Source organism: Petaurus breviceps, unplaced genomic scaffold (genome assembly GCF_028583685.1).
Source record: "Petaurus breviceps papuanus isolate PSGF00001 unplaced genomic scaffold, PetGlider_PUasm1.0 90804, whole genome shotgun sequence".
Taxonomy (NCBI): domain Eukaryota; kingdom Metazoa; phylum Chordata; class Mammalia; order Diprotodontia; family Petauridae; genus Petaurus; species Petaurus breviceps.
Genome location: NW_027187348.1, coordinates 11,030,669 through 11,057,336, shown reverse-complemented (window position 1 = coordinate 11,057,336; position 26,668 = coordinate 11,030,669). Strand labels below are relative to the sequence as shown.

Below are 26,668 nucleotides of genomic sequence, written 5' to 3'. Positions count from 1 at the left end.
AATTTGTGTAGGAAGATGGGAGAAGAGAGGACATTAAAGGTATGGGACTGGGGTGACGGTGCAGGAGGAGGGAATCGGAACTAAATGAGCAAAGTCATAGAAGCAAGAATAAGCATAGTATTTTTTTTGAAGCACAGTAATCAAGACCAGCTTAACTAGAGCAAAGTGTTAAGAAGCAGTGAGAGATGAAATTGGATAGGTACAGGGGAATCAGATTTTGGAGGATTTTGAAAACTAGACAGAAAAGTTTAAATAGGTAGGAATTATGGAGTCACTGAAAGATTTTTAGCAGGGTTATGATGATGGAAATGATGTTTTAGGAAGATGAGTCTGGCAATAGTGTGAAATATGTATTGAAGGAAGGGAGAACATGGAATCAGGAAGGGTGGTATGTGATTGTCCAGTTAAATTATTTGGTGGAGTAATGTAGGTATTCTATGTAAAAAATTCAAGACTGTCCTTCAAGTTTAAGGGTATCTGCAAATCCTAGACTTAGATCTGACTATGTTATGCCAAATTAAGTCTTGAACTTTTTGATTTCATTTGAATAGTTTGTCTTCTTTTTGACTTTTAATTGAAGTGTCTAATAGTGACTTTAGATACTTTATAATTTCTTACTACTTTCTACCACATCACACAATCTGAAATTCATATTTAATTGAAAATGATTTTCAGTTTCATTCCCAGTTCCAGTTCTGATAAAACAATGTCTTCCCTATATTAGAACTTAATTTCCTTGATAATAGAACATTTAAAATGTATTCAAGAATTAGTTTCTTTGTGGTAGTTACTGACTTTGGATTATCATTCATTGTGGATTATATACTTAATTTCTCATATAAAAGTGAAACATTGGGCTCGGCTAGGTGGCACAGTGAATAGAGAACCAGCCCTGGAGTCAGGAGGACTTGGGTTTGGATCTGGCCTTAATGCAAAAACTAGCCATGTGACCTTGGGCAAGTCACTTAACCCCAACTGCCCTCCAAAAAGCAAAAAATAAAAAAAATAAAAGTGAAGCATTTTTAAATTTCTGAAATGGCAAACAAAAAAATTATATATTTAAAAATAAAATTTTACATAGGTAATGTATTATGCTGTTTTTAATTTAAATAACTGTTAGGACTTTTTGTTTATAGTATATTCAACAGAACATAAGGGCAGACTGTTCCAATATTGACAAAATTCTTGAACCACCTGAAGGCCAAGATGAAGGTGTATGGAAATATGAACATTTAAGGTAGGAAGTTACTGTTAGTGTTTTTATTTTCCTGACTTCTACTAAATGCATTTCAGTGTTACTGATTCAATGTTAACTATAATACATTAAGTGTAAATTACCTATGTAATTAGAAACTTAAAAAGCCAGATGGCAAGTATTTGTGCGTTTTAGTACTATTATCTTCTCACCTTTGGCATTTACTCTGTATTGTTCAGAACTAGTAAGGCAACTGGAACTTGGCTTCAGAGAGAGTATATTATTTGCTCAAGGACCTGCTCTAAACACACTACTAAATTTGACAACTATTTTTTTAATACATTGTTTAAATTATTGTTATTATACTCCATAAGAATGTTTCTAGTTTCCTCATCCTTTTTTTTTTTCTTCTTAAGTATCTGTTAACTTTTTAATAGTGTGCCCTTGCCATTCTTCATTATCCTTTCACTTTATAGACTCTGTAAGACTTTATAGACCTCTAAACCCAAATTTGGATATAATTTTGGTATAGGGAATTTATTCTCAAATCTTCTACAATGTTCTTTGGATGAGGAGAGTGACAACTTTAAAACAATTTTGGGGGTAGCAGTATGATCATCTCTGTGTCATGAATTTTCTTGGCTTAATCCTAGAATCACTGGCTTTTAAATTCAGGTTGGAGTTTAGCCTGGGGAGTTTGGGTTAGGAGTTAAAATTAGAGAGTGGTGTGAGGCATTTTCTTTAAAATAGCCTTTCAGTTGACTCGTGTTGTGACTAGCAAAATAGATACTGTCTTTGCCTATGATGATTTTCTTTTGCCCATAAGATTTTTTCCCCCCTGATTTCAAAGTACTGGCATTTCAGTATTCTTTGCCTAGTTTTCTTGGTTAAATTATGTTACTGCACATTTTCACATTTTCTTCTTTCAAAAAAATGGCTACCTTAATCTTCAGAGTTATTGAAAAATGTTATTCAGTTACTGTTGTGATCCTTTTATACTAAGGTAGAATATTTTCCTATATTCCTTAATTAAATTTTGCTGTATTTCATAATCAAATTTCAATCAACTTCTAACTGATCCACATAATTGTAGCACAGTGGTAAGTCAATATCAAACAAGGTGATTTTACTTATTTAATTGCCAATGTTCTTTTTTTTAAAATAGCTAGTATATTTTTTAAGCTTTTTTATTTTTTGAAGTGGGGAAGGTAAGGCAGTTGGGGTTAAGTGACTTGCCCAAGGTCACACGACTAGTTTTTGTGTTAAGTGTGTGAGGTCAGATTTGAACTCATGTCCTCCTGACTCCAGGACCGGTGCTCTATTCACTGTGCCACCTAGCCGCCCCTTTTGCCAATGTTCTTAAGAAAAAAAGGAAGTCATCTTCTGTTTGTAGGATTCTTATTTTAGGTCTAATAGAATTTTAGATTTTTTTTTTTTTTGCTTTATTAAATGGGGAATTGAAAATAGAATTCTCATCCATGGTCTTTTAGCCAAATGCTATTATTCTTTTGTTACCTTTTTTAAAAACAATATTAAACAGTATTTTTCCAATATTCTTTATATTCAGAGAATATCTGTTTAGTGTGTCTTAAGAAAAAAGTTTCAGGGGTAATAGCTTTTTGTTTGAATTTGGTGCATTAAGACATTATTTGTTGGTAGTCATTATATTGTTTGTTGGTAGTCATTAAACAATGTTGTTTTTATGTGATGTTGACGCTTAAGTCACAAGTTCTATTCTAGTAAAGACCTGTTAAATTCACTATGTTCTTTGGCCATAGATTGCAACTCTTGACTATTTGGTCATAAGGGAAACCAGGTGAGAAAATGGCTCTTCAGTAGAACCCATGACCCTTAATGGAAATACAACTCAAAGCACATAATACATATAGTATATTAGATATGTGCCTTTTAAAAAAATGCCAAGGATAGTGCTATTATTATTATTTTTATTAGGAATCTAGAAAGGGAATAGGGTTAAGATCAACTGAATATTTAATCCTTTCTTTTCCTTTATCTTCTTGGGTTGACCAGTTTTATCGCTGTGGTAGTATTCCTAACTTAAATAAATACTCTTCTTGCTGCTGTTTATTTAATAATGTTGTTCTTGTATGGTATTAATGAGATTTAGGCTTACCTCTTACTAGGTGATTTTTTTAAAGCAAAGTTGCATTTTTCTTTTAGGGGTTTTTCTTTTGCTTTTCATAATATTAGGTACATTTCTAGGGAACCAAAGCCCTTTTTTTTTAAAATAAACTTTTATTTATTTTTTATTTTTTTTGCTTTTTGGAGGGCAGTTGGGGATAAGTGACTCACTCAAAGTCACATGGCTAGTTTTAGTGTTAAGTGTCTGAGGCCGGATTTGAACTCTGGTCCTTCTGACTCCAGGGCCGGTGCTCTATTCACTGCACCACCTAGCCACCCCCTTAAATAAACTTTTGATGGCAATGTTGACATCTTTTTTGAGGCAGTGAACTAAAACTAAATAGCTGGGTTTTTTTTTCTGGGAATAATTCATGGCTTTGGCAGCTGAAAAGTGGATAGCTTTGTGGCTTATTACTACTTAAGTAACAATTCTTCAGCTACCAGTGTATATAGAAAATGATACTCTGATTGTCTTGGTGAATTTTCTTTTATGATAATTCATAGATCATAAGTTTAGAGTGGGAAAAGATATTCGATGTCATGGCTTTATCAGGTTTAAGAAGGACTGTAATTGTTATTTTCAGCTGTGTTTTAAACTATAAATAGGTACAAGGAAATATTTTAGATCTTAGAGTATATAGAAATTTACTTCTCTATGCCTTATTTTCAGCTTTTATAATATGGGGATTATATATACCTATTTACAGTTAAGGATAAATGAGATATATGAAGCACTTTGAATTCCTTGAAGAAAGGGGCTGTTTGAATTGTAGTGGTGGTGATTGTGTTATTCTGTTGTTAAAGTATAATGTTAAGTTAAATATTATCTTTGGAAAACAAGAGATTAGTGTTTTCATTTATATATTTGCATTTTCAGGCAATTCTGTTTAGAGCTAAATGGACTTGCTGTCAAACTTCAGGTAATTTTTTTGTTTAAAAATTTTTTAGTTTTTATGTTTCAACTGTGATCTTTGTGACAATGGTTATACTTTGTATTTTTGTAACCTACTGTATTTACAGAGTGTTGTTCACAGTTTTAAAATACTTTTTTTTGGAATATTACATAAACTCTGAGTGTTGTGCCTTTTTATTATGTTTATATATTGAGACTAAGTACAAATATTTTAACAGAGTGAATGCCATCCAGATACATGTACTCAGATGACAGCAACTGAACAATGGATTTTTCTTTGTGCAGCTCATAAAACTCCAAAAGAGGTGAGAGTTTATTTTGAAAGAATTAGAATGATTGGGTATAGCTTTATAATATAGCTCCTTTACTTAAATAGATGGGTAGTAAAATTGTATAAGTAGTAAGAAGTTAGACATATCTTTAAATGTAACTGCTTACATTGAATTGAACAAATATTTATTGAACATTTTAAGAGGTTTGAGGCACAGTGCTAGTACTAGGAATGCGAAACTAAAAATTATAGTCTTTGCAAAACCTCAAGGAGCTTATCTTCTGCTGATACTTGGAATTCTTTCATCTGCCAAGACTGTCAGTTTTTTGTAGACTTCTTTGTAATAGTCATTTGAACCATAATAAATGGTCTAGAGTTGTGCCAGTAGTGAGATTTATTGATGTAGTAAGTGACGGTTATTTCTGCTTTATTTGTATTCTCTAGTAATCTAAATAATCTTAGAATCTACTAAAAAGAGTGACATAATGAATGAGCTGCAACTCTTCCTTTTGTAAGAATAGAATGATTACTGTTTGATACTTTACATACTTTCTAAATAAGAGTGAACCACTTCTTTTGAGTTTTGTAATATCATGAGATAGTGATTTTTCTTAATGTAACATTGCTAGTACATACATTGGAATCTTCCATATCACTACTGAATTTTGCCGTGAAAAGTCTTCAGAATCTTCATCCTTTTTTGTAGGCACTGATAATTGTTCATTGCATCTTTTTGACAGACAGACTTTGAGGGTCAGATTTAGAGTTGTTAGTCAGTAATGCTGCTTGTCAACTTTGAGAACCCTAATGCAAGAGACTATCTTGTTTTACATATGTAATATTTGTTTTGAAGAGGGAAAATATTTATAAAATATGGGGTTTGAAGCATTATTTTATTGAGTACTTCTTATTAGGAAGACTAATTTCTTTCATAATGTTGATGTCATATCCTTTGAATTGATGATAAATTTAAAGAAAACAGATCAATTAATAACCAAACCATATCTAGATAAATCTACACACAGCAGACATTCTTATTGGTAATACAGAACTAAAAGCTTTCACTGAGTTTTGCTACTTAGTCTTTCTAGTGGACAGTGATCGACAAAAAATTAGAAACAAAATCAAGAGGGTTAATGTGCCCTTTGGTAGCCAAAAAAGACAAAACAATTCAAAGCCAGTTTAAATTACACACTAGAGTAAAGGTTTTCAGAATGGATGTGTTCCACTTGTTTGATAGCCTAGAGGTGTCATGCTGGCTTCCTTAATATTTTCATATTCAATATTTCATAGCTTAATATTACCTGGTAAGATGATATTACTACTACAGAGGTCCTGTAAACTACTAATCTGTCAGTATTGGAACTCTACTTGGTGCCGTTCTGAATTGAAATGTGTGAAAAATAGGTGAAAGTAAGAGTTCTCTGCAGTTGCTGTGTGGTAAGGGTAATTTTAAATAGTATGTGAAGAAGCACTTAAAGGGTAGATAGAAGAGCATCATCATGTTGTGGAGTAGCTGTGGATAGCGGCTGTTAGCAAAGAACAGTGGCAGAGAAAGCTGGAACCACATGGATAACTTAACTGTTCTGAAGCAAAGGCATTAGTTAGATTCTGAGATGATGAGCTAGAGGAACAAATGGTACTCAATTTACAAACAATGACTTCATTACCAAAGGACAGTTTATGTGTGCATTGTGGAAAAGAATGCCAGTTTTATGAGGTTTAGTCTTATTCCTGGTTACATCAATTTTAACTGTGAAAGATGACAGTATATTTGGAAAAATGTTCATTATTTGAGTAAACAGTGGGTATGATAACATTACTAGGCATATATAGACCTTGTGGATTTTTGAAGAATTAATATTTCTTTGTATGTGAATATGCAAAGGTAGCTGCTTACCATGGTGCCATACTAATCAGCATTTAAACAGCTGGTGGTTTCCAAATAGCAGTTTTAAAAGCACATTTTACTTTTAAAAATACTATCTCCACTAGGTAGAACCACAGTTATCATTGCTGTTTCTTTTAACCTAGGCTCATTCTTTTCCTTAAGGTTTGCATGCATGTCTCTGCTTGACTCTCCTTCCCCCAGCCTTACTCTTTATTTTTTCCTGTCTGCCCTCTAGGAGACTGGAGAACTCTAGGGTAATAGATCTGAACTGGAAGCCTTCTAGTCCAACTCCCTTATCTTACATATGAGGAAACTGAAACCTAGGCATGTTAAGTGACTCACCCAAGTAGAAAGGCAACTGAGATTGAATTTAGGTCCCATGACTCCAAGTTCAGCACTTTCCCCTCCTCACCATGCTACCTCATTCTGTCTCAGAAGTTTTATTGGCAGTAGCAAAACAATGACAGGATAAGTTTCAGTGTTTTTAATGTGATATGTACTAAACCGAAAGGATTCTTAGGTTGTAATATAAAGAATCTTTTGTTCTAGCCACAACCCATTAAAATCCAATAATGGGCAGGAAGTAGAATTCAGTAGATGGTGTCTAGGGTTGTAGTTCCAGGGACTTGTTAGGGAGTATCTATGAGATATGAGAGTAAAGGAGAGAGATGCCTCAGGCAGTGTGATAGACTGAAAATAACTTTGAACTAGGAGTTACTATGTCTGAAATCCTACTCTGGTGTATCTGCTTTGTGATCTTGACTAAGTCACTTCTTATCTTTGGTTATCACTCATTCAAGTGAAATGAAGAGATTGGTTAAGATGTTCTCTTGAGATTACTTTCATCTATAAAATTCTTTAAGGACTAGTCTTGAGAACCAGATTGAGGTAGGAAAAGTTTGAATGTCTTAGAGAAATCTAACATTAGCATATTAAAATTTATTTACTAAAATAACAGTTTATTTGCATATTTCAATCTGATTCTGCCACCAAAAATTCAACAGATTTTTATTATGCACCCACTATTTGCTAGTCACTGTTTCTATCTGAATTTTGTACTTTTCCTTCACATATGCTCTGTTCTCTGGAATGGGAAAAGGCTTTACCTTTGGTGCTTGCCATATAGATAATGTACAGTACTAGAAGTAAAGATGTTTGGTGATACAGTTTTATACTTTTTTTTTTGTAGTGTCCTGCTATAGACTACACTAGACACACGCTGGATGGTGCTGCATGTCTTCTGAATAGCAATAAATATTTCCCTAGCAGGTAAAACTCTTAAATATGGTGCTATTTAATTCTTCTATGTTATTTCAAAAAAACTTTTAAATATATTTATGAGTATCAGGTTGTTTGTTAATACAATGCATTTTTTTATTCAATGATATTTCTGGGATAATGTGTTTCAAGCTACTCAGGTTTTGAGATTCAGTCATATGTTTAAACCAAAGGAAATAATTACAAAGTAGAAATGGTGTTGTCAACATATGATTGTCATCCAGACTAATTTTCAGTAGCATCCCTCTGCCACTGTACCCCATTAACTGCTTTTGAGAACATGCCAGAAGAAGGTTTGGTTATCTTGATATACCATTTTGGTTACTGACTCTGCATTTTAAATCTTGGCTATACCTGTATAAGATCTGAGAAGTTCCATTTCTGGTTCTGAATGTGAAAGCATCATTAGATATTATAGTAAAAATGAAGAATTTGAGAGAAAATATGTTCTGCTTTATAACAGCAAGCCTTTATTGTATTTGTTTTCAATTAGGTGGTTTTAGTAATGGTTTTTAAAGCATAATATAATTATTTATAAGGAGTTAATATAAACTAAATAGAGCCAACAATCTGGAAATTCACTAAAAAGATACTTTCTTTACCTTTATATCTAAAATATAAGGGTAGTTCAGATTTATGACGCCAATTTTTAAAAAGTCATGAAAATGTTTTCTTACTTTAAAGAAAAAAAGATGAAATTAATACCTTTTCATTGTTACTAATTCCTGAAAAAGTAGACAGTTTTAAAGTCCTAAATGGAGTTCTAAACTCTTGATTCATTTTTCTTAATTGTATTAATATCTTAAAACTTTTAACAGTATCTTATAAGGCTGAATTCTGAGTAGTAGTAATTAACTAGGTGAAGTAAAAAGATAAATGGGTTGATAAATCAAGGGAAATGGCTTCTAATCCTTATTGTTATGAATTAGATTTGTGATTTGAAGCATATTACTTCACCTCTTCGGATCCTGCCTGCTTCTTTTGTAAAATGAGGGGACTGAGAGTGACCCTGGGCATTTCACTTAACCTTTCAGGGCTCCAGGCATCTCTTGAGGGCTGTATGTGGCAGATCTGTTGCTGGTCTGTTTACTTAGCCTGATTTTCTTTATCAAAAGCTTCCTAAAAATGATGAGATCATAGATCTAGACCATGGGTTCTAGTCATTGGGGTTGGGCTATATGGAGTATCTTCTGCATAAAAGGAGCATTAGGGAAATTTTGGAATAAAATTAATCCTGTTTAAAAGTAAAACCTATTATGGTGAACATTTGCTGTGTGTTCAGTGGAAAAATTTCATATGTAACGGTTTTTGAGAGTATAATATTATTGACATTAATATTTCCTCACAGAACCTCTTTTTATATCATCTGAAACACTAGAGTTCTGTGGAATAAAGTTTGGGAAATGCTAGGCAGATCGACTCTATGGTTCATTCTAGCTCTGTGTTTCATGATTTCTATTTTCTCTATTTTTATAGAGTTAGCATAAAGGAGTCATCTGTAGCCAAACTAGGATCTGTATGCCGTAGGATTTACAGAATATTTTCACATGCTTATTTTCATCACCGGCAAATATTCGATGAATATGAGGTGAGTATGTTACTCTGTGTTGCTGATAGCTGCTTAATCAGTGGTGATAGCTTGGTGGTGGTGGTGGTATACATTTCTGTTGATTTTGGTTTTGGATTACATAATAAACTTTTTTTTCTCCATTCCACAGAATGAAACATTTTTGTGTCACCGATTTACTAAATTTGTGATGAAATATAATTTGATGTCTAAGGATAACCTGATTGTACCAATTTTGGAAGAGGAAGTGCAGAATTCAGTGTCTGGGGAAAGTGAAGCATGATGGGAATCATACATAAAAATGTACTGAACACATAATTAACATTAATTATGTACTGTATATATCATTTTAGACACTTCAATCATGTATCCATATTATGGCTTCTTTGTTTAGTATAGTTTTGTATGCTGTGTGTTGCCTTTTAAAATGGGAAAGACTTTAAGTTATTCATGAGCTGTATATTCACCAGTGTGGCACTCATAGTTTTTAAATAAGATTAGTATTATCTGTTTATAATGCCTGTTAATAAAAAGAATTTACAATTCTGTAAAATTGCTGCTAAACAATCGTTGGATCACAATCCTCATCAAACAAATCTATCAAAAAGAGATGAGTGAGCTTTAGGTTTCACATAAGCCATTTACTAATGAAATAGCAACATTTACCCTTAGTTTTGTGTCCTAAATTTAGAATACTCTAGGAAATTCCACATAATACAGTTCAGACTACACTGTAGCTCTTTTTTTAAAAGCTATTTCCATGGTCTCCTTATGAATTTTGACATACATCTATGAAGATTATGTGTATATCCAAATGTAAAAGCAAGTGCAGTGTTATTAATGCTAAAATATTAATCTTACTTTGCTATACAAAGTATATTCTGGGCCAGCATACTTGAAAGCTGTATGTTTTTCTGGATTTACCTTTCTGTAATAGTGGACTATAAGAAGTTTTGCATACATCATGGCAATGATGCTAAGGCAAATAAATGCTTCTCCCAATGAAACCCCTTTCTTTCTACCTCTTTCCCTCAATCCCCTCACCAAAAAAAAAGAAAACTTCTCCAGGCTACCATGAACTATTAGTATAAAGGCTTATACATATATATATATATCTGTATTAATTGCCTACAGATTATACCTCATATTAACATTCATATTACACTACAGGAAAAATGTACTGGCATAGTTTTTCGTTTCTTTTTGTTTGGTGGAGTTATTCTAACAAAATATTTGGAAAACTTTAGTCTTTAAAATAGTTTGAATATTTCTGGTAGTAATAGTAACCTCTTTGTTCATCTAGATGATATTTAGATAAGGATAGAACAATAATATCATATTGTCTTTCCCCTTCCAAAAAAAGCTTATATTTGAATTGTGTGTACGTGTGAGATTATTCGCAATAATTCACAGGGTCCATGAGTGCTACTTAATGATGTTGCAGTGGTTGGATCTCTTTAAAATGAAATGCCTTAAGGATAGAACTTCAGATTTCATAATATGAGTGGTGTAACTGAACGCAATCTTAAAAAGCACTTGTCTTCTTTTTACCGTATTGTATAGAGGCATCAAAATATAGGACTTAAGAGAGTGTACAAATGGTGAAGAAAATATCTATAGGCAGGCTTTTGGGTAGTTTAAATGCCCAGAAGAGAAAAATATTTTTGAATTTAGAAGTTAGGGTTGTTTGGAAATAAAAGTGAAATGCATTCATTTTTGTATCACCATTTCTTCCCACCTTGAGGCTAAACTTTATGACATTGTTATAAAATGTACAATGAAGAAATGTGAGATAGTATAAGGTATAGAGAGTATTTATGTAGAGATTTTTCCTTTTAAAATCTGCCTTTGGTTCAGATGTACTTGACTGATAGTTGTATGTTCTAGTAGTTAGTCATTTTTCTATGAAAATATTTTGCTCCACCTGTAGTTCTGTCTTTAAGGATGTCTTATTGGGGCGGCTAGGTGGCACAGTGAATAGAACACTCCGGCCCTGGAGTCAGGAGGACCCGAGTTCAAATTCGGCCTCAGACACTTAACACAAAAACTAGCCGTGTGACCTTGGGCAAGTCACTTAACCCCAGTTGCCCTCCAAAAAGCAAAAAAAAAAAAAGGATATCTTATTATATGTGTGATAAAAAATATTAGCTTTGAAATTTTACATTCTAATCTTATGGTAAACCAACTGAAGTAGTAAAATTGCTAAATTTGGGGGGAAAGAAGTGCACTTCTAGTTAATAAATGTAGTGTAGCTATTTGCCTTAGCAAGGGTTATCCTAATGAATTTCTGTGGCTTGTTTCATCACTTGGTGATAGTTTTTAACTAAGGTAATGACTAAGAGAGATGACCTAATAGCATATTTACTTGGTATTTTCAATAGTATAGCTCAGTGCACTATGGAAATACCTAAGGCTCTTTTTTCCATTTATTCCATCTTTCATATATTGTATGTTTGGAGTTGAACCTTAAAAAAACAAGTCCAAACAAAATTCTGCTATAGTTTGTCTTGCTTTTTTGTATTCATTTTAACATCTCATTCATATGTATTGTACGGTGAAGTTGATTTATTATACTATGTAATCTGAGTATAAAAGACCTAAGAGAAACAGTACATATTTTTTTTTCTTGATGTTCATTGGATTTATCTAAAACTGTGTGTGTACTTATGAGGTAGTTATTACAAGAGTTTAAAGAGCCTGGCAAACCATAAATTTGTATAGTAAGTGTTTTAAGAGGAAAGTTTGTGAACTTAAGTCCCTATTTGATAGGGAAATTGGGTTCCACTTTGTTTTTGAATCATCTTGTAAAGGTCAAGAGGTTAAAATTAAATTTCTCACTTTCCATACCGGCATATTTTGCCATGTGGCTCACTCTTCTCTTTATCTTCTGTCATGCATGGGAAAACAGATGACTTCTGATAATTCATGTTTCTACAAGTGATTCATTCTAGTTCTGTGTAGTATTTCTCCTTTTTCTTTTCTCTAATTTAACATGTTGATTTTCCATGGCTAGTAAAATTTCTCAGTGCTGTTCTATGAGATTTACCTAAATTCTATTTGTTGTTATTCAGTCATTTCAGTCACTTCTGACACTTGGTGACACCATTTGGGGTTTTCTTGGCAAAGGATACTGGAGTGCTTTGCCATTTCCTTCTCTAGCTCATTTTACAGATGAGGAAACTGAGGCAAACAGGGTTAAGTGACTTGTCCAGGGTCACATAAATATTAAGTGTCTACAGCAGAATTTGAACTCAGGTCTTTCTCTGAGCCTCTTAACTGCTCCTAAATTCTGTAGAAATAAGGTTAAATCTAATGGAACATTAATGGTAAGGGTTACTTAAACTTTGGTTAATTTTTTTTTTTAAAGACAATACTTGTCTTACTGATACTTTAACCCACATGAAAAGAGTTATTCTTCAAATTTTTGAGAGCTAAGTTGATGGGAACTAAATGATAGTTGCCTTGTTTTTTAAAGTGTAATCAGGAACCATAACTTTATTAGTTGACCTTATTTGTTTTACCTTTATCCCAAATATCTTCAAACCAGTGGGCATAATTGTAATTTAACAATTATTCAGTGGCTTTTCTTAACCAGAATTTTGCAGATGATTGACATTTAATTTGAGATCTTTTCCTTTTTTTTTTTTGGAGGGGAGAAGGCAGAGCAATTGGGGTTAAGTGACTTGCCCAACGTCACAGGGCTACACCTCCTTTTGTTGATGTTTGCTAATTTCATTCATTCTTCTAAGTGTCTGAGGCTAGATTTGAAGTCAGGTCCTCCTGACTGCAGGGCTGGTGCTCTATTCACTGCAGCACCCTAGTGCCCCTAATTTGAGATCTTTTGATTAATTGTGAATGGCCCATTGTAATAGAAGGGAAGTATAGAGTTGTAAATGTTTTGTCCCTATGGTAAGAGCTGAGCTTGTTTATTTTTTGTCATGTTTTTGCTGGAAATGTGTATAAAATTTTAAGTATATAAATTCCAGCATTAGAAATATTTGTTTTGCAGCTGCTTGTTTCTGCTGTAAGCTTCTTAGTTTAATTCTACCATGTAGTGTAAGCTTTATATTAGAAATATGTTGGTTTCCGTTTTTAGTATGAATCTAATTGATAGGTAATCTGAGTACAGCTATATTGGTTGAAATACTGTTGACCAGTTTAATTAATTTTCTGAAACATGTCAGTAAGAACATCAAATTATTTAACTGAATAGTCACATCAATCAGTGTCCTAGTTATATTATAAACGTCCGGTACTACCAAGTAAATCCACTAGGGGGTACTCACTCCCCAAAGTTTAACATTTAGAGAGGGGCTTTTTTTTTTTTTAAATTAAATATTCTGAGGGCCTTCAGTTAGAGCTTTATAATGAAGGTCATTTGATAATTCTACCCATGAAACAGGCCATGTAGCAGATGGTATAAACCCTGTTGGGAAACCATCTTGAGCTAGATAGACATCTTTCCAAAGTTCCTCTGAAATAAGCAAGTCAGGGAATACCAAGGGGTTGCCATTGAAAGTGGTTAGATATGGAGGTTTTCTAGTCTCATTGTATTTGCTCAATGTCTCTATGTAGCTTGGGGTTTCTACTGTTGATTCCAGTTTGGTGGGGCCTTGGCTTATTGGCTTCTGATGAGATTGAGGCTGTGGAGAATGCTGTTGTTGGGGGGGCATGTGAGTTTCTGGGTTCAGGGGGAACTTCGAAGGGCAGAACACCTCCAGGGTCCTCAATATCCATGGTTGGGCCAGTGTCCTTTTCACATTCACAGTCTGTTGGTTCGATTTGATTTTCTGGAATATCTGCTAACTGAGAGGGTCCTTCTCTGAAATACTCATCAAGGTCGATTGGTCTCAAGGATGTGTCGTCTTTACTGCCTATCACTTGGAGGATGGATTGGCTTCCCAAGGGTATGGGTGTGAACTAGTGAATATTTGTGAATGGTAATTTGAGAGAAGTCTTTGGGGATTCAAATGTCTTGGCACTCCCTGAAGGTTTTATCAGTTAAGAGTTCTAGTTTGGGATGAGTTGTGTTATCTCCTAGTAAGTCAATATTATGCTGGACCAGAGATGGACCTTTCTCTTGTTTTCCTGTCAGTCTTGGGGCTAACTAGTTTGATTTTCTCAGTAGTTCCTGCTTAGTTTTCAACACCTCCTTTTACTGATGTTTGCTAACTTCATTCTTTTGCTGATGAACTCTGTAAGGATGTCTTTTTTTCCTAGCCCAAGGCTCTTGACTTCTAACATTTCTTGATGTTGTCTTAACTTGCTTTCAACCTCATGGGCTGACTCTTGAAGAACTTGGTATCTCTCATTAAGATTTACCCTGATAAATGTGCTTCTATGGGCTGAGGCAACGCCTATTGCAATGGCTGACAATTGCAGGTACAATCTGTGTTCCAACTGATTAACTCCGGGAAGATTCAGGAGTTGAGCATAAAGGGCATAAATTGCATGCTTTGAGATCTCCTTTGCCACACATTGGAAATTATCAAGTTCATTCTGGAGACTTATGCCTGAGGCCAAGGGGTGAAACTCAACCCTATGCTTTGTGCAAAGTAGGATATGATCCAAAACAGTTTTAACAATCAACAATCTTGCAAAGTGTACTTGGGCAACTGATGTGGCATTTATTGAGTCTGATGCATCATGCCCAGCTTGCTAGAGGAGTCCTTGGTGTATAATAACAAACTTAAGAAGAAAACTTTGCCTCTGTAAAGATGATCTTCATAGTAGCAGTTGAGATTCAAGTTTGTGGAAATTCTGCTAGGCCTTGTTCAGAGTGAGCCTGGATTTGGAGTAATACTTTCTTGATACAGGTTCGTTCTGCTACAGCTAGTTTTGGCAGGAAAAGACTGCAGAATGAAATGAAGAGACCTCTTCTTCCTCTATTTAGTTTCCCTTATGGGACTGCTTGAATAGCTTGTTGTAGTAGAGGATTCTGATTGCTTGCAACAAGGAACTTATCCAGGTCAGCAGTATCATCCCCACCAAGGTTATGTACTGACTGCATACCCATGCTCTGAGACATGCTGAGCCACCGGGCTATTGTGGCATTTCTTGATCCTGCCTTCATAATACTAATAGATCAATAAGGTCAATAAACAATGGTCCAGATGAACTCCTAGGTTGACTCCTTCTCTACCACATCAATGATCTTGCAGCATAGAAGGTCTGCGTCTTTAGAGGCATAAAACATCAGTTTTCTTGCCCTAGCATATTTAGTGTGAATGTTCAATCCAAACTCAAGTAAGTCATGTAATGAATCCATAATTGTGTGCTTAATTAAGATGTAGATTTCTATGGCTGTAATCTTATGATGTTTACTTGAATTGTACTCTTCCTTCTTATAATTTCACTTGTATATCTTAAATTTCAATGTCAGTTTCTATTCCAGAAGAATCCGATTTAAATCTTAATCTTCCTTTGAGAGGGGCTTTTTCTGTACTTGGAACTATGCATTTTCCTGCAGTACTTTAAGTGTCTGCTGTTGTTTTTATTTCTCCCCTTGTTATACACAATGTTTTGTATCAAGTGTAAGGACAAATAATGGAGTTGAGTGAACAGAAGACTAAATTTTCATAAGTGTCCTCAATTCACAAAAGATAAGTACATATGCTAAGATATTAACACTATAATCTAAATTTCTGACTCTGGCTCCAAGATTTGTGAAAAATGTCCATTCTCAAAATCATTTCTGTTTTTTAAAACATAACATTTAATTAGAATTTTATCTTTTTTTTAGATTTACAAAGAGAATGTTATGGTATTCCCATGAGTAATATTTTTCTAGAGTTGCTGCTTTTTTCCCCAGGGACAAGGGTCATCTAAGCAACTTTTACTTTAACTCATATAGCTTTTGAAATCTTCTTTTCTTAAGTTATGGTTGTATTGTAATGAGGGATTTTTTGGGCCTAGTTTGTGGCTGTTATGTGAGATAATGGAAATTTTAAAATGGCAATGACTTATTTATAGGAATGTTTATTATCCTTCATTTACTGATTTAATGGATTCTTCCTGTGTTTCTTTTCTTTTATAGTTTAGTAGGAATTGCAGTTTTATTAGGAATTAAGAGAATCTTAAATCTCTAAGGAAGGAAATTCACTTTTTGGGTTTAAATAGCAGGTAATAGGCTTTTTGGATTTTGTGGATAGAATGCTATTTTTACCTACCTTCTTTATCCCTATTCACCTTTTAAAATTTGAAGTCATTATTTTCATTTGTGATAAAAAAAATTAGCCTTCTTTTGATTTTGAAAGATATCACTGACTATTTTTGGATTTGGTAATTTTTTTTGGGGGGGTAATAAAATCAATTTGTAGATCACATCTGTATAGAAATACTGAAAATTATAATAATGGATGCACATTGTGCCTGATGTCTTGTAGGTGTTGAGCTGGGAATCATACCTACTCAAGTCCTAAGGAGTTAGTATTAGCCCCATGATGGTGCTGATTTCTTGAGCCATGGGAGCATCCTTGAGGCTAAACTGCTGCTGCCATCTTTTTCACCTTTTTCCTAGCTGCTACTTTGACAGAGATTGCTCCTACTGCCTTCCTTCCTGTCAAATCTATGTTGAACCTAAATCCTTTCTGTTCTAGTTAATAAAATGTCATTTCATTGGTGTAAGGAACTCCCATTGAGGAGACTGCCTCTGTTGTATTGGTACAGATGATTAGTTGCTCTGCAGCTGATAGGTCTCTGGGGCATGTGAGGTTAAGTAATTTGCTTAGAGTCACACAGAGGTAGCATTTGAACTCAGGTCTTCTCCGAATTTCTAGCCACTGCTTCACTCTGCCTCTTTTTGTTCTATTATTGATGGAGCTTGAGAACAGTTAATTACCTTGTTTTACATGGGTACCATTAATTCATATGCTTGAAGATCATTATTAAATCACCCCTTCTTCCCACTCCCATTGAATAATCCTACAGTCTTAAAATTCTGTCCATAATTTTCATTTGCCACATATTCAATAATTTTTGTCTCTCAAAAGATCTTCCACGTTCTTCTTGCTTGTAGATCCTTGAAACGGACATTGCTATGGGAAGTGCTAGTCACTGCTGACACCAGCACTGCTTTTTCTTTCTTACATATCATGTTCCTACTTATACCTCCCCATATGTTGCATGTAGTTTCCTAAGTTTCATACAGGTGATAGATTAAAACTTTAAACATAAGCCTTTGGTTTCCTCAACTATAAAATGAGCAAATTAAACTAGATTTCATATGTTAAACGATTTAGAGTAGGAATGGAGTCTTATTAGAGATTTTCAGTTTTATAGATGAGGAAACCAAGATTCAGAGTGTAACATTAGGTAGTAATATGTATAAAGTAACAGGTAAGAAACAGAGCCAGTCTTCTAACTCAGGTCTTTTGACTCCAAATCCAGTACTCTCCTACTTACTATTGCCCTCTTATTCCCTTCTAACTTTAATAGTGTGATTCTATGACTTCTTTCTCTAGGGCACCATGTATTAAATTCCAGCAGGTTAACACTAATTCACAGATCTCTTTCTGGACATAATCTAGCCAACTGCTGCATTCATTGAACATCCGAGGGAGATGGTACAGAAGCTAGCCTCATAGTAGCCCTCAGAGCATGTTGAAAGTAACAGCAGTAATAAATTGTCTCTTAAGGATTATTTAGGGGATGCTGGGAGTGTTAAAAGATTCCAGCCACTTCCTGGAATGTAAAAGAAGTCTTTGGTTACACTGTATATGGGTTTGAGGCTGACTCCTTCTGTCCCCAGCTGATTGCTATTTTCCTCCAAATTATTTGCGAATAATAGTTTCCAAATGTAGCCAGTACTTAACATCATACCGTTAGCTAATGACACACACATGTACATTATTGTGTAGATTACATAGATTTGACAGCACTGTAAGGCTTAGAAAACACTCCTTAAAACACAGTTGTAAGGTTGATAAGCTAGATGAGGGTATTCCTATTTAATGGGGAAACTAAGGCTCAGGAAAGTGGTTTACCCTAGATCACACAGACAGTACATGAGAGCTTGGGGTTCAGACTGAAATATTTTGACTCCCAAGTTTAGTATCATTTCTGTTATGAGCTTTTTAAAAAGTTGTATACTCAATCATTAAGAAATACAAAGAACAAAAAAAGGGAACATTATCTATTAAACCCTGTACTCTTGTTACAATTTTTAAAATATATTTTAAGTTTAACAGAATAATAACAAAAATGTCTGGTTGTATCCCCCTTTTGAACTTTTTTGTTTTGTGGATTTTTTTTCCTTGTTTTAATTGACCATGTTTGGAAATCTATGTATTTTTCTGCACCTTTTTGCCAAGAGGTGGAAGGTAGGCTTTATTAGGCTTCTGAAGTCATGATTGGTCAGTCATTGCACTGATCAGAATTCTGAAATCTTTTAGTCCAGTGTTCTTGCCACTAAATTATGCTGCCTGCCTTATGTTAGAGATGGAAATTACCTTAAAAGACCATCTGGTCTTCTTTTTTCTAATAACAGTTCACATTTAACAGCTTACAGTGTGCTTTTCTCAATACAAGCAAATAAGATTAGTGCCCTTTACATCCATTGCACTCTTTAAAGTATATTGGATATGCTTATGGATATATGGGGTATCATATAATGACATAATTCAGAGACATTTTTAAAAAAGCTCAACTTAATTCTGCTTTGTGAACCTTTAGCCATGAATATGTGTAAATAATACCATTTCACATTGGATGGCCAAGCTTTCTTTTTTATTAAAAAAATTCTAATATTCTGGTATATTTTGATTTTATAGGTTAGGTTTTGGCTTAAGTAAATCAGGCAAGTTCTAATAAGTCATTGGTTTAGATAAGGGGCCACCGCCATAGCAAAACTTCTCCATTCAGAATGGGGAAGAAAGCTTAAAGAATGCTTATAAGACTTTGAAAAAAATATTCATTTGAAATAGCCCAAGTCTTGGGAAGGGAATGAACTCTTGATGTTAACTTGTCTTGAATTTCTCAGGTTATTGTTAGAGAAACATTTCTGTCATTTAGGCTATAGCTGTGTTATTGGTAAATGTATCAAACTGGGTATAATTTGAGGACATGAGCTAACTAACTATATAGCACATTTAACACTAATGATCACTATGAATGAAAGTTGTGTTAAGTCATATCTGATGTTAAGTTGTGTCTGACTCTGACCTCATTTGGAGTTTTCATTGCAAAGATACTGGGGCAATTTGCCATTTCCTTCTCCAGCTCATTTTACAGATAAGGAACTGAGGCAAACAAAATTAAGGGACTTGCCCAGGTTTACACAACTAGTATGTGTCCAAGGCCAGATTTGAACATATGAAGGGGCATCATTCCTGATTCCAAGGCCAGTACTTTATCCATCGTGCCATCTTTCTGCTCAGCGAGAGACTTACTTCTACTGAATTCCTCCTCAGAATCCCAGATCTCAAAATATCCATACTGTAGTCAGCCAGACCTGACAATGAGGGCGCTGCTTTCTGGGAGTACCGGAACCTTTATAGATGGCCTGTGAATTTTTTTAGCCAGTACTGTAGTGTAGTACACTAAATAGTAATGTTCATGGATTTCCAAAGACCCTAATTTACTCCCACAGAGTAGTTTATTCCCTATTATGATCTGATTATAAACACTTTTCCTGCCTTACAATTCCAAATGAAAAGTAGACAAGCTATTAACTGGCTAAATTTCCAGCCTGCACTTACTTGTCATTAGCTGGTTTACAAGGATGCCAGAGGCTTCACAACACAGTCATTCTTTATTAGAACTTCCTCAGTAGATTCATATTAACCTGATGGAATCCCCTTGAATTGGACCCAAATGTGCTTCAAGCTAGTGTTTAATATTGCAGTCATTGTCATTTGGTATTTCCCTTCTGCTCTGAAGTCTCTTTTAGGAGATGTACAGTGCAATGTAGATGGAAAGCATAAAGGTTCAAATTATCACCCTCAAAATTATACAGAAAACTTGTATTTTTTAAAAGGTTGAAAAATGAATTTTGAAAAATAAGATTTCAAAGGAATTTGCAAAATTTGGTTCATTCATACTTTAAGGTTTTGCTGGCTTAAGGAAACCTGTGACTTGAAGTGGACTAAAATTCAATCTTCAATAGGTCGATCCAGATTGAATAGCACTTTAGGGATCTGTGATTTTGTCAGCGTGGGCACTCTGTAAACCAAGGCAGTTTGTAACCCCATTCACACTTCAGTAGATTTTTCTATGTGAATTGCTATAGCCAAAGCAATTCATCTCCCAGTAATCAGCCTGTATGTGAACTCCTTTATGTGTGTCCTCAGATGCCAGATACACATGCTTTCCAGTTTGGTGTGTAGGACTTGGCAGAACTCAATATTTGCCTCTCTTGACCATGATGCCTCAGAGTAGCACTTTAGTGGAGGGAGCTCAATGATGTCAGAAACATCAAAGTGTTAAAAGCTGTAAGAGAACTTAGAGATAATCTAGTCTAAATCTCTCATATTAATGATGAGGAAACAACCAGAGACATTAAACGAATTGCTCAATAACCTACAGGTAAGCAAGTAGCAAATTTAGGGTAATGAAATAGAAAAAAAAGTAAATGCCTTTTAAAGGTATTATTAAAAACATTTATATAGTATGCAAGTGGTTTTATGTAGTATTATTGTCGGCACCCTTTAAAACAAGTTTTTGCTTGGATAAAATCACATTTTACATGCCTTGTCAGAAAAAATGAATGAGGCCATTTTTTAAATTAAAAATTTTTCAGTAATAATAGCTAGCATTTTTATAGCACTTTAAGGCTTGCAAAGTGCTTTACAAATATCTCATTTTTATCTTCACAACAAATCTGAGAGGTAGGTGCTATTATTATCCCCATTTTACAGAAGAAGAAACTGAGGCAGGCAAGTTAGTGACTTGCCCAAGGTCACATAGCTAATAAAAGTCTGAGGCTGGATTTGAACTCAGGTTTTCCTGATTCTCAGTCTAGCAATCTCTTCACTGTGCTAATTTTCTCTTCTATTTTGATAAGGGGGAAAACCCTAATATATAGGCATAGTCAAGCAAAACAAATTCCTATATTGGCCTTGTCCTAAAATGTCTCATTTTGCATATATTTGGTCCATCATCTCTTTTTTAGGAGCTGGGTAATATTCTTCATCACCAGTTCTTTAAAATTGGATTTACTGCATTGATCAAAGTTCTTTAGTCTTGCAGTTTGCAATATTACATAGCAATTATTCTCCTGTTGTTCACTGTGCATGAGTTCATATAAATCTTCGCAGGTTTATCTAAAAATGTCCCTCATTTCTTTTTCTTTAATTAAAAAAGTTTTTTAATTTTATTTTTTCCTTTCCTCATTTCTTACAGCACAATAATAATATTTCATTCCATTTTTTTTTTTTTTTTGCTTTTTTGGAAGGCAATTGGGGTTAATTAACTTGCCCAAAGTCACACAGCTAGTAAGTGTGTCAAGTGTCTGAGGCCAGATTTGAACTCTGGTATGCCTGACTCCAGGGCCAGTGCTCTATTCACTGTGCCACCTAGCTGCCCCCATTCCATTTCTTTACCACAATTTGTTTAGCCATTTCCTAGTTCAAGAATGCCCCTTTAGTTTCCAGTTCATCATCACCACAAAAGAACTGCTATAAATACTTTAGTATATATAGTACCTTTTCCTCTTCAATTTCTTTGGGGATATAGGCCTCTAGTAGTGATTTTGCTGGGTCAAAAATATTGACCTACTTGGATATACAGTTTAGTAACTTTTGGGGCATTGTTCCAGTTGCTTTCCAGAGTAGTTTTCTAGAAAGGCATGATCTGTTCACAGCTTCAGCAATAGTACCTGTTTTTCCATATTCCCTCCAACATCTCATTTCTATTTTTGTCAGCTTTGCCTATGTGATGTGCATGAAGTAAAACTGGAATGAGATATTTTGAACAAAAAAACCTAACACTTGGAAAATTTTGTATGAACTGATGAAGAATGAAATGAGTAGTACCAGGGGAGCAATTTACCTATTGACCACAATAATATAAAGGAAAATGATTTTGAAAGACTTTAGAACTCTAATCAATACAGGAATGAATTATGACTTGGGAATACATGGTGAAGCCTGCTTTCCACTTCTCAGTAGTGAGATTCTGGACTAGAGATGCACATTGAGGCCTATGTTTTCAGATATGGCCAATGTATTGATTTCAGTTGCTCTATTTTATTTATCTGTACAAGAGAAGGTCCTTTAGGGAGGGAAAAGAGAGTCACTGGAAGTTGCCAATGACAAAAAAAGAAAAGTATCAATAAAACATTTCTCTAAATACCCAAGATCCCAAAGGCAAGGTAGGATAGGCATTAAACATTTTTTTGGTGATGCTCTTTTGCTTTTCTATCAAAGCTATTTAAAAAAAAAATCTCTCTCCCTAGCCTAAATGAGCCCTCTCATGTGACAAAAACAGTTAAAACCAGCAGACATAGAGACTTAGAATGTATAATACACTATACTGGTAGTCCCCACCCACTCAGCCAAAGGGAGGGCAGTGAGTAGGAAAAGCATTTTTGAAAGTAGCTTGGCCAGGTTAGCCATGGTTTCCTGGGAATCAGGATTTAGAACATTTAGGAAAAAAAAAAGACAATTTTAAATTTGTGTTCCCATATGTGAAATCATGCCAGAATACTAGGTAAGAAAAAGACTTTACCTGTAGATCTTGAATTTCTCCTTGGGTAGTACTTTGTACACTTGGATGAAACACCCTAAAATGTATAGATTGCATTGTAAAGTCAGTGTAACATACTGTATAGGTAGAATCCTGTTTTTAAAAATTTCATTGTGACATTCAGTCTAATACAAAAAGCCTATTTTTCCAGTCCTGGCTACTATTAAGAATAACTCTGGTCACATGGATACAATAAATTCTGATGTCAACCTCCTTAAAGCCAAGTGTATCCACAAGTACCTGTTCATTTAGCAATCAACCTATTTAATGATGATTTTGTCCTTTCAGTGCTGAATTAATGTAACGTTAACTATTTTGAATACAGTGTTCAATATGTACAGTGTTCAATATGTGTTTTTAAAAAATAAAGCTGGACTTTTTTTTTAGAAGATGTGTTGGTGAGTTTTTTTTTTTGAGGGGACTTATAAGCATAAGGGGGAGGCGAAAAGTTCTTAACTATTGGTAGATAGGTGTTGGGCTTTCTAATCTCAGATATAGGCATCCTGCCATTTTCTTTTAATGAAATACTGAAGAAAGGTCTAAAAAGAATATTTTACATTATTAATAATCACTAACTCAGGATAGGGAGAAGCTATTTCATCTAATACCAGGAAAGAGTCTAGGAAGAGACCTTAGAGGTCATCTAGGCTAATGAGGAAATAGGCCCAGAAAGGTTATGTGTTTTGTCCAATGTCACATAGGTAGAATGTAGCAAAGGAGGGATCCAAATCCTATCTGACCATTTGAGTGTAGCCCACCATGCTAGGGGAGATAACAGAGTTTAGATGAGATATGTTCTCTGCCCTCATGCAGTTTATAACTTCAAAGGCTGAATGAATGAATGAATGAATGAATGAATGAAGATCTGAGTGTAGCAGCTGGCTTCAGATGGCCGAGGAATTTGGAGGAATAGGGGTCAAGAAAGGGAGACTTTTATTGTATCTTTCTGTCCCTCAGTAAACATTTAAGTTCCTGCTATGTGCAAAGTAGTATGCTAAATGCTAGGAAAACAAATAAGAAAAAAACAGCCCCTGCCCTTAAGGAGGGTACAGTCTAATAGGGAAAGAGAACAAAAAAGCTCATAAGAGGCCAAAGGCTCAGAGAGGTTTGCTTATGGTTTCCTAGTTAGTGTCAGAAGCATAATTTGAACACACTTCTGGCACTACCCGTTATTCTAGGTAGCCTCCTCACATTTCTACAGCACTTTAACACTAATCTTAGGAGTAGAAATATTTTTATAGATAAGGAGACAGTGTCAGAGTGGTGAAATAACTTACTCATAGTTATTTACACAACAATCATCTTTTATTGGTGCCTTTTGCCTTTAAATCACAGTCATTGCTGGAAAAAAAAGTCTTCTCTACCTGTTCATAGTGAGCCCTCTATGGCAAAAAAAAAATACATCCAGTGACCACCTTTGATGACAGAGTCTGTCCTAGGAAAGTAGCTTATTACCTTGCCTCTTGGAGGTCTTCATTGGTAAAAGCCAATTCGAAGTTAGACAACTCTCTACTGATTGTGTAATCTTGGTAATCAGTGTTCATATTCTCTTTGTTCTGATTATTTTACTATTTTATTGTTGTTGAGTCATTTTCAGTTGTGTCCGACTTCGTGCCCTTGTTTGGGATTTTCTTGGCAAAGATACTGGAGTGGTTTGCCATTTCCTTTCCTAGCTAATTTTACTTGAAGAAACTGAGGCAAACAGGGTTAAGTGACTTGCCCAGGGTCACACAGCTAGTAAGTAATTAAGGCCAGATTTGAACTCGGGAAGATGAATCTTCCCGACTCCAGGCCCAGCTCTCTATCCACTGTGCCTCCTAGTTGTTCTCATTTTACTATACTTTAGTTCAAAAAATCTTTCTGTGTTTCTTTGAATTACTTGTATTTATCGTTTCTTACTGCCTAGTAATGTCATTAAATATACCATAGTACTTTTTTCAGTGATTCCTCAATTTATGGGCACCTATTTTGTTTCTAGGCCTTTGCTACTACAAAGAGTGCTGCTATAAATGTTTTTGGCATCTTGGACCTTTATTTCTGTGATTTTCTTGGGATATATGCCTGGTAGTGGTGTTTTGGGGTCAAAGAGTATGGACAGCTTAGCAATGTTTTTTTTTTGCATAATTACAAACTGATACTCAAAAAATTTGGACCAATTCACACTCTAGTAGCTCAATTTCTTTCTTTTTTTTTTTGGAGGGGAGAAGGCAGGGCAATTAGGGTTAAGTGACTTGCCCAAGGTCACATGGCTAGTAAGTGTTAAGTGTCTGAGGTCGGGTTTGAACTCAGGTCCTCCTGACTCCAGGGCTGGTGCTCCATTCACTGCGCCACCTAGCTGCCCCCTAGTAGCTCACTTTCTACTAAACCATACTGTCTTTTGAGACACCAGGCTGAGTACCAATGGCTAGAAAGAACTCTTTTAAAAATAATCCCTAGTCTCCTATAATTTACTTTTTTAATTTTAATTTTTATTAAGAACATCCAATTGCACTCATATAGCAAAGCAGAATCATTCCTCCCTGGCACCATTGCTTTAGAACATCGCTCTTCTACAACATCAGTCCCACTTGGTATTGTTGGCAAATGCAATAGATGATGAATGTTAGATAATGAATGTTTATGTAAGCAAATAAAAAACCAACAGGCAATCATAGTGCTTCTCTCTTGTCCCTTTAGCATTAGAATTACTTTTTTTTAAACTAATTTTTGATACAACATAATCATCTAAAATTTTATTGCTACCCTTTGTGTGTGTGTGTTTTTTTTCTGACTGTCAGTTCTTAATATGTCATAGTCTATTTGAAACCCTGACCTCCATGTGGGGGGCCTCCCCCCAAACAAAGAAAAACAATGAAGCAAAATTGACCAATAGCGCAACTACCTCCGACAGTGTATGCAGCATTATGTACTCCTCGTCTCTCACCTTTCTGCTGAGAGGAGGGAGGTATATTGTATCATCTGTTCTCTGGGAGGAGACTCATGATTGCACTTAATCAGAATACTCCAGTAGTCCGATGAATTTGTGAATTCATCGATGTGGTTACTCCTTCCAACCCTGCAGACCCTAATTCATCCATGCCTGCCTAGTCTCTGTGTAACTTTTTGTTGTTCAGTCATTTTTGATTGTGTCCAACACTTTGTGACCCAATTGGGGGGGTTTCTTGGCAGACATATTGAAGTGGTTTGCCATTTCCTTCTCCAGTTTACTTTATAGATGAGGAAATCGAGGCAAATGAAGTTAGGTAACTTGTCCAGGTCACACAGCAAGTAGTGTCTGAGACCAGATTTGAACTCAGGAAGATGAGTCTTCCTGACTTATGGCTGGCACTCTATCTGCTGAACCACGTAGCTGCCCCATTAGTTCAGTACTTTATGAATTTGTGATCTCATTGGTCCTTCATCGACTAATAAATAGTTTTCCATTACTTGACTGTGACCAAGTAATTCATCACCCTGTGGGTAAGGTAACCTTGTCAGAAGTCTCTTTGAACTTAGTTGGGCTGGTCCTCAGACAGCAGGATGCAGTTTATCATGAGTCTGTCCTCAAAAACTCTACAGCTTGACAGGATCTTAGAGCACACAAGCCCCTGGCATATAACTTTTGAGGACCCAGGGTCTCCACTTTGTAACAATGAGGGATTACAAGCCAATTTTAGAGGGATTTTATAATGTAACTGTAACCGGATCATAACTAAATCCTGCCATAAAGTTGCAGAATCCCATTGTAA

At 35.0% G+C, this 26,668-nt stretch overlaps 2 protein-coding genes across 3 annotated transcripts in view; one reads left to right on the top strand and one right to left on the bottom strand.

Moving 5' to 3' along the window:
- Positions 1–23,329, top strand: part of MOB4 (MOB family member 4, phocein) — a 74,926-nt gene extending 51,597 nt beyond the window's left edge. For both annotated transcript variants that reach the window (XM_069070150.1, XM_069070149.1), the window contains 6 exons: positions 1,137–1,237; positions 4,215–4,257; positions 4,469–4,555; positions 7,602–7,681; positions 9,167–9,278; positions 9,409–23,329. In XM_069070150.1, coding sequence (XP_068926251.1) covers positions 1,137–1,237; positions 4,215–4,257; positions 4,469–4,555; positions 7,602–7,681; positions 9,167–9,278; positions 9,409–9,540 — 555 coding nt within the window. In that variant the 3' untranslated portion in view covers positions 9,541–23,329. The remainder of the gene's footprint in view (positions 1–1,136; positions 1,238–4,214; positions 4,258–4,468; positions 4,556–7,601; positions 7,682–9,166; positions 9,279–9,408) is intronic.
- The window catches only part of HSPD1 (heat shock protein family D (Hsp60) member 1), a 349,976-nt gene that overhangs the window by 64,744 nt on the left and 258,564 nt on the right, over positions 1–26,668 (bottom strand). The window lies entirely within an intron of this gene.